The following is an 8,304-nucleotide window of genomic DNA, read 5'->3' as shown; positions in this document are numbered from 1 at the left end:
CTACAAACAATCGCCCCCGAAATAGTCCTAACATTTCCGCAGAACAGTAAAAACATATATGGCATATAAACATGTATAGCTGTCCAAAATACATAGAATACTATAATTGCAACGTGATTCTGTAAATGATTATGTCATGCAGCTCTCTGCTATCCCTTTAGATTACATTAGAAAATATTACATAATTAAGGTAAATTAATTCGCCCCCTATGAATGAAATATCTGTATAAATGGAACTTGTTCGTCTTTGGTAAGGTAAAACTCAAAAATGTCGCTTTTGTACAACAAGTCAATAATAAGTCATGAGAAAAACTCAGTTTATCTTACTAAATATACGAAATAATAATGAAAATAATCCGTTTGGTCCTAGTGGGGCTTGAAACTACGTCCTCCTGAAAACTAAGTTAAAGTAGGTTTATGGTAGGAATTGAATACTCTTCAAAAAGAGGTACACTATTACGGGTCCGTCAATTTTCCTAATCATCGTATAAGGGAAGGAACAGGACTAGACCATAATCATTAACAGTCCGGTTGGTAGCGGGGCTCGAACCTAAAATTTCCCTCAGTCCGACAAGAAAATCGCCCCTTCAGTACTTCAGTACTTTGATTAAAAATAATTGCTTTTTAGGTGGGGGTGGGGGGCGGGAGAGGGTGCGGTCCATAACTGCCGAATGGTGTCGATAATACCCTGGTCACGCTACGAGCTCCGCACGAGTAGGTTTTCAGTAGAATTTTGGCAAACTCGTCCGGCGTCCGCACGGACATCCTTGATTCATACGATCGTCGTGCGGATTTTTCGAACTCGTAGAGGACTCGGGAACTCGGTGAAAATGTTTCACCGAGCTCCCAAGTTCTTTACTAGCTCGTTGAGATTTTTGAAGTCGGGCGCAGCTCGCAAGAGCCCCGTACGGGAACCGCACGGTCCCCGGAGGACCTCGTACGGGCATCGCAAGGATTTAGAAAACTGCGAGGCTTGCTGATGCTCGCACGACTATCGGTGGGGACTCACACGATCAATGTACGATGTCCGTACGATATCAAGGACACCGTATGGGGAACGTGCGATGTCCGCATCGGGCTCGCAGGGCGTTACGATCAGCTGAATGGCTACAAAAAAGACATTTTTTCAGACTAGTTTATTATTGTCGCAGGGGAACCGTACAGACACCGTGCGAGCGCCGTACGAGCCAACGGACATCGCACGAGGTACGGACTGACTCCTTGCCAGTTCCGTAAGACTTGTCTGCGATGTCCGTACGGCTATCCTACTATTGTAAATGCAAATTTTTCGGACGTCGCCAAACTGATTTATTCTTGTTGCAAGGACACCGTGTGAACACCGTGCGAGTGCCGTGCGAGCGCAGTAGGAACTCGCGAGCACCGAACGAGGTACGCCCGGGCTCCCTGTGAGCTCCGCACGACTTGTCTGCGATGTCCGTACGGATGTCCTACGATTGCATCCTCTAAAGATCGTACGGGACCCTTAGGTACTGTGACTAGACGCTACCATTTAAAGGTCCAATACTAAGGAAAGTGAACATTTTAATTTCTTTTAAAAAGCACAGAAACTATTTCATTTTATTGGAAAATGAAAGTTGGTGTGTAGAAATTCGAAATAAATCGCAGTATATGTACAATTATTTTTCTATGAAGTATGAAGAAAGTTAAAAAGACCTGGGGGGTCATTCTGTCGATTCATTGAAATTTCAACATAATACACATACATTTCTTTGAGTTCCAAAGACCTTCTGTAAATTTTGACCTGCCAATCTTCATTATTTAGTGTCTTGCAAAAGTCTATGCACTGGCTATGAAAAAAATTGCCAACTCACTTCCCCTTAGTAATGGACCTTTAACAAAGATCGTAAGGATTCTTAAATTGGTGGACTCGTACGATTTTTTAAATCCGTACGGACATCGTACGGTTTTATGACCAAGGCATAACTGCTTCTACGACGTTTTGTATGTATGATTGTCTTATATGTTTACCAAGTTCTGAAATCTGATTTAATAGATGACACCTGAAACAGTTACTCGTATTGCCTTACTGTTATTACTATATGGACTATTTGATGGTGCGGATGAATAATTAATAACGTTGAAAATTAGTTTCAACTAAGATTATCATAAGTACCTAATATCAGTTATCCTATGCTAATGCTTAAGGTGGAATGCGCCCAAATTTTTTTTGCCGAATTTCGTCCTGAAATTTTTACTGTACAAAATTCAGAATATATGCGATTGAGTTCCGGTTTTACTTTATCGCCATGTTGTTCGTGATTTTTGCTATTGTGTTTATAAATATTGACTTTTTGAATGTCCGAAGTCCCTTAGAATTATATGCTACAAAATGCATCAGAATGCACCATTTTTATCTAAGTCTCGAAAATTCCCCGGGGAGCCTTTTTTTTCGGTCAAAATTTTCAAACTATTGACCTTTTAAATGTCCGAATTATATCCCCAATGCACCATTTTTAGCTCATGTGAATTTTTTTTACATTAAAAAAATGATGAGTTGTTGTCATCACTTGATCGCCGTCTGCGTCGGCGTTGCCTGGTTAAATTTTATGTTTAGGTCAACTTTTCTCCTAAACTATCAAAACTTTAAAACTTGTAACACTTGTTCACCATCAAAAGCTGACTCTGTACAGAAAGAAACATAACTCTATCCTGCTTTTTGCGAGAATTAAGTCTTAGAAAATATCAGATTTCTTGGTTAAGTTTAGCGTTTAGGTCAACTTTTCTCCTTAACGGACGAAGCTATATATTTCTTTAAAACTTGGAGCAGTTATTCGCCATTAAAAGCTGACTCAGCAGCAAGTACTGTAACTCTACTTTGCTTTTTTGCAAGAATTATTGCCCCATTTGGACCTCATGGGTATGACAATATTACTATTATACAGAGACAAAAACAAAAAAAAAAACAAGGAAAAAATAAAAACAGATGAGCGTCTGCACCCGCAAGGCGGTGCTCTTGTTTATTTTAGTCTCCAAAATTTCCCGGAGTGGGGGCTTTTAGCGGTTAAAATTTTCGAAATATTGACGTTTAAAGTGTCCGAAGTCCCCTTGAATTATATGCCACAAAATGCGTCAGAATGCACCAATTTGTTTTATCCAGCTAAGACTCCAAAATTTTGCGGGGATGGCCCCCGGACCACCACCAGCATGAGAGGGAAACCTCCTCCCCACCCTTCCCCAATCGGCACTTTGTGCCACGATGTGTGTATTATTTTTGAAGCTCTGGCTACGTCTATGGTGATGTTTTTCTAGCCGCCTAAACTTTCTTAAAACACAAATTATATCAATATGTTTTCTTGATCAATGGAAAGGTTATAAAACAAGCAATTTATTAATTACTTTTAATTATTAGGCTATTTCGAAATAAAATGGATTAATTATGAACGCTTAACTTACAGTGCTTTTTCTAAAAGTTTTGAACATCAAGGACTACGCCGCTACTGAAAATAGAGCTAGATTCTAGGCCTATGTCATTTGAAACGGCTATTCATTTAAAAAAAGATATTTGAATACGAAAATATGAAAATTGTAAGTAGATCTATTTCAAAACTTTTTGAATTTTGAAAATCCATAAACGAGCAAAAAAAATTATTAAGAATTAAAAATTCCAATCCCATGTAGAAGCTACAAATGTTTTTGTTTTTGCCCACCACCAGATAAACAGATGCTATGTGTGACGTCATGGCGATCTCTCCTATAGAAATCTCGCCTTGACAGTTTCTGTGATTTCTTTCTCGGGTTAACAATAAATATCTTCTGCCTGGGATATTCAACAGGTTTATTGTTGTATAGGCTAAAGTTAAAGAAATTTGTTACAGCAGTTTTTTCTTCAATATTTTTTCACAAATGAGATTCTTAAGGTAGCCTCTAGTGCTCAGATTTGAAATACAGTCTAGTTCAAAATATCATTGCAGCTGCAGATAAGTATTAAGTTTATAGATCTAGAGATCTATAACAGTTCTTGAAAACTATGATTGCGAATGGATGCAGAAAAGTATTTAGGGCCTGATAGGCCTAAATAGTGCATGTTACACCTACACAACGGGTTATAGAATCTAGTGGCTTATGATAAAACAGTGACCTGTAAATAATTAGCGCAATGATTGAATAAAATAATAAACATATATATCTTGGCAGAAAATCAGGGAGGCACCGTGCCTCAATGTAGCTACGGGCCTGCATTTGTTACGCCTATGCCAAGTTATCAGGCATGCGGACACGGATAGACTGACGGACGAACAGACTTGCGTGCCAGAACATATTGCGCTTTTTTTCAAAACGGGCGCATAATAATAAGAAGAGTGTCTAGTAAAAATAAAAAAAAACTTTATGAGCTAACAATTCATGCATGGATTGCTAATTATAGCATTTCGAGCTGCTGTGACGTATCTTTTGTGTCACGTGACCAAACTTGACTATCAACAAGCAAGATGGCGGCCGAAGTCAGGAATCCGAATCAGGAGCTAGTGAAAAGTCATGTATTTGAAATAGGACCACGTTATACAAATTTACAATATGTTGGAGAGGGTGCTTATGGAATGGTTGTGTAAGTGTTACTTGTAAGAATTCGCATTTTCGTTGCATATGGATGCAAAATACTGGAAAAGCAGGTGCCATAATTTTGGCAGGATGATTTTTCGTGCAAAACATGTGAGCTAAATAACCTGTATAAAATTTAATTGAATTATCTGAGTAAGGTGTAACAAAGCAGGCAACATAAAACCTGATTATAAAATGCATTATAGTTTGTAGAAACAGTAAGTACGCGGGGCTTTGCACTATGACTACAATTTGAAAAATGTTATATGCCTCCTATTAGAGTCCTAAGGATAATTGTGGGTGGGGTACTGTATAGCTATCTCAAAGATGTTTTAAGTACTATTTTGGCTCTCTGAGCCAAGACAAATTCAGTATTGAAACCTAAGTAGAAAAATATATCAAACTATAGTTTTATCATTTCAAATGTTTAAAACTAGGAAGTGTCTAGGGGTACGGATCCGTACCTCTAGAATCTGATTTTTTAGAGATTAAGGGTTATTTACATTTCAAATTTTGTTGAAAATGAAATAACAAATAAGACTTTATCAGTATTCACCTCAAACTAGGATCTAAATTGTTTATAGATACCAATGTCATCTGACTGGTTACATTTTCTTTTCGAAACGTAAATAACCGAGGAACACAAAATAAATCACGAGGATTCGAACTGGCAGAAAAAAAGATTAAAGATTAAACAAAATAATGTTAAATTATGTTGTGAAAAAAAACTATTTTTTAATAATGATTAACCCTTAGGGTATTTATGTTTTCCACACATTTGGTAGCCGTTACAAGATACAAGGAACATTTTCACAAACAGTTTCTTTCACTTATGTCGGTTAAATGATTATTAAACAGTCAGTTCCGTGCCGATTATCATTATATCTTGTTAAATAACAAAATAAATAGGTGCTCATTATTATGCCTAATTAATTTTTTTCTGCTGAATTTCAAATATAATTCATTCAAGGTTTAGAATCGGTCATTAATCTGTTATCAACTGTTTATTTTACAATAAACTAATCGGCACGGAAGAGTGTATTCATTTGGAGTTCCTCGGTTATTAAAGTTTTGAAAGAAAAGGTAAACAATCGGGTGAACGCTGGTATCTGTAAACCATTTAGATCCAAGTTTTAAGTGAACACTGGTTAAGTCTTATTTGTTATTTCATTTTCAACAAAATTAAAGATGTAAATAACCCTAAATCTCCATAAAAAGGAGGTCCGTACCCCTAGAAAACCCCTAACAGGCTTGTCTAAAGGTACGGATCCGTACCCCTAGGCACTTACTTAAAACTAACTTCTGTTCGTTTGGAAGTGACTAAATAAATTCCAAATTTATGATACGTCGTTTCGGGACAGCGTGATAACTTTTGATTGTCGCTGTCCTGTCACATCCAAAGTTATTCTGCATATTTCTGTAAGGAAATCACCATTGAAATCCATTGGCGATGTTTTCTGGTGTATGACTATGTATGATGCAGTGTTCGTGTTTACAATGTTTGTTTGTTTTGGGTTTAACGCCGTTTTTCAACAGTATTTCAGTTATGTAACGGCAGGCAGTTAACCTAACCAGTGTTCCTGGATTCTGTATCAGTACAATCCTGTTCTCCACAAGTAACTGCCAACTTCCCCACATGAATCAAAGGTGGAGGACGAATGATTTCAGACACAATGTCTTTTATCAAATCGTCATGGAGAACACACGCCCTGCCCGAGGATTGAACTCACGACCCCGCGATCCGTAGACCGACGCTCTACCTATTGAACTAAGCGGTAAAAGTATTTTAATACCAGAGTTTTTTATGCTTTTGGGGAATGGTGTTGGGGCCCATTAGGAGGAGGAAATTGTGCCGTAACCACTAAAATAGGGGGGGAAATTTAATCTTGATAAAAACAGTGTTTTCATAAATATGTTACAGTAAAAAAGAAAAAAAAAAAAAAGAAAATGAACCCGCCCGCTTAGCTCAGTAGGTAAGAGCGTTGGGGATCGCGGGGTCGCGAGTTCGATCCTCGGACGGGGCGTATGTTCTCCGTGGCTATTTGATAAACGACATTGTGTCTGAAATCATTAGTCCTCCACCTCTGATCATTCATGTGGGGAAGTTGGCAGTTACTTGTGGAGAACAGGTTTGTACTGGTACAGAATCCAGGAAAACTGGTTAGGTTAACTGCCCGCCGTTACATAACTGAAATACTGTTGAAAAACGGCATTAAACCCAAAACAAACAAACAAACAAAAAAAAGAAAATGATTTAAAAACACATTGTCTCATGTTTTAAATGGTACAGTTTACCAGTTTACTTTTAAGTTTATAATGTATCTAGAATAGAAAGGGTTTTGTTGGGATAATTTTTTTTAAGGGGAATCTTTTCAGAAACAGGGGAAAAAACATACTTTTTTGACAGGGGTATGGGGCCACATTTCAGCCCCCAAAACAGCCTAAAAACACTGAATACACAATAATTTTAATAAAATTGGTTTGTACACAAATTTTTTCAAATTTTTTTGCATACGTGAATGAAATTGAATGTTACGAGTTTAAAGTCAACAAATACTAATCGAGATGGCGGAATCCCGATTTCATTTTCAGCAGCATTATTTTCTAAAAATAGCACAGAATGACGTAGCCTATTGTCATTCAGTGACGTATTCAGACTGGTTTAGCGTATAATTTATCAAAATTGCTACTTACCGATTTAGATTATTGGAAAGACACCGGTTACTGCGGATATTATTGAAAACAGCTGACTCATGCATTGCAAACCGAGTGATATGGAGTCTCCGGCTAAAAGAGAAAAAAAACAATCACCATTTTCAGGAGGGTTGGCTAAAGTCAAACCCATCATATTTGATGAAACTTTGTAATTTCTCTGTACCTGTGTTGTGTTTATCAGAACTGAAATACATTTATGAAGTTAAATAAGGTGTTATTTATTGTAAAACATGGACAATTGTCAATATTGTAGCCACAAAACCTGAGACTTAATCATATTTGGCTGGCACTCAACATTTTTGGGAGTACTGAGTCCCAGGGACTCGGGAAATTTTCAGAAAATGCGAACACTGATGATGTATTTGTTATAATAACATCTCTTGTATTGAATTTATGTTGACATTAAGCAAAGAGCTATAAAAATAAATAGGTTGGCAACTTAAACGGAAAATAGAGCAAATCTCGCCAACATCACATGTGAATGAGATCTCGTTTCACAGGTGTATGAACCAGACAGCAGAAGGATAAAATTTTTGTTCGTTTATGATGATAATAGTGTTTTTCTAATGTTATTTATAGTATTTTCTACACTGGGGTAAAATATGAATGCAGGATAAAAATGGGTTTATTATTAACACCAAGTCACCACTTGTGTGAACAGTTTCTCATTCGAATAAAACTGAAAGTAAAACATGTCAAACCTAGAAATACATAATTATTCAAATCAATTCATCAATAGTCAATCAAAGCCAGTTTTACGAAGTTAATACTTTACATGTCATTCTTTACCATGGATATCAAATGATTGTGTCTATAATTCCAATTAATCACATGGTTAATCAACAATTTCTTTATAACGTTGTTTTTTTGCACTCGCACATGTTGACAATAAAACACTAGGTGTCAAAGACGTAACTGCAGCGCTTATCAACCGATTACAATCGCCTCTGGTGTAACAGATAATTTGATTCGTTTCACGCATCTCGCGAAAATCTCAAAAGAACCTGAAGTAGGCGAAGCTTAAATTCTGCT

The 8,304-nt window shown here is 37.0% G+C and overlaps 1 protein-coding gene across 1 annotated transcript in view; it reads left to right on the top strand.

The window, feature by feature from the left end:
* The first annotated feature begins 4,409 nt into the window (after positions 1 to 4,409).
* Positions 4,410 to 8,304, top strand: part of LOC123533872 (mitogen-activated protein kinase 1-like) — a 52,960-nt gene continuing 49,065 nt past the window's right edge. The window contains exon 1 of the mRNA XM_045315816.2: positions 4,410 to 4,564. Coding sequence (XP_045171751.1) covers positions 4,449 to 4,564 — 116 coding nt within the window. The 5' untranslated portion in view covers positions 4,410 to 4,448. The remainder of the gene's footprint in view (positions 4,565 to 8,304) is intronic.

Source organism: Mercenaria mercenaria, chromosome 12, assembly GCF_021730395.1.
Source record: "Mercenaria mercenaria strain notata chromosome 12, MADL_Memer_1, whole genome shotgun sequence".
Taxonomy (NCBI): domain Eukaryota; kingdom Metazoa; phylum Mollusca; class Bivalvia; order Venerida; family Veneridae; genus Mercenaria; species Mercenaria mercenaria.
Note: the sequence above shows the minus strand (reverse complement) of the source record. Positions and strands in the feature narration are given on the sequence as shown.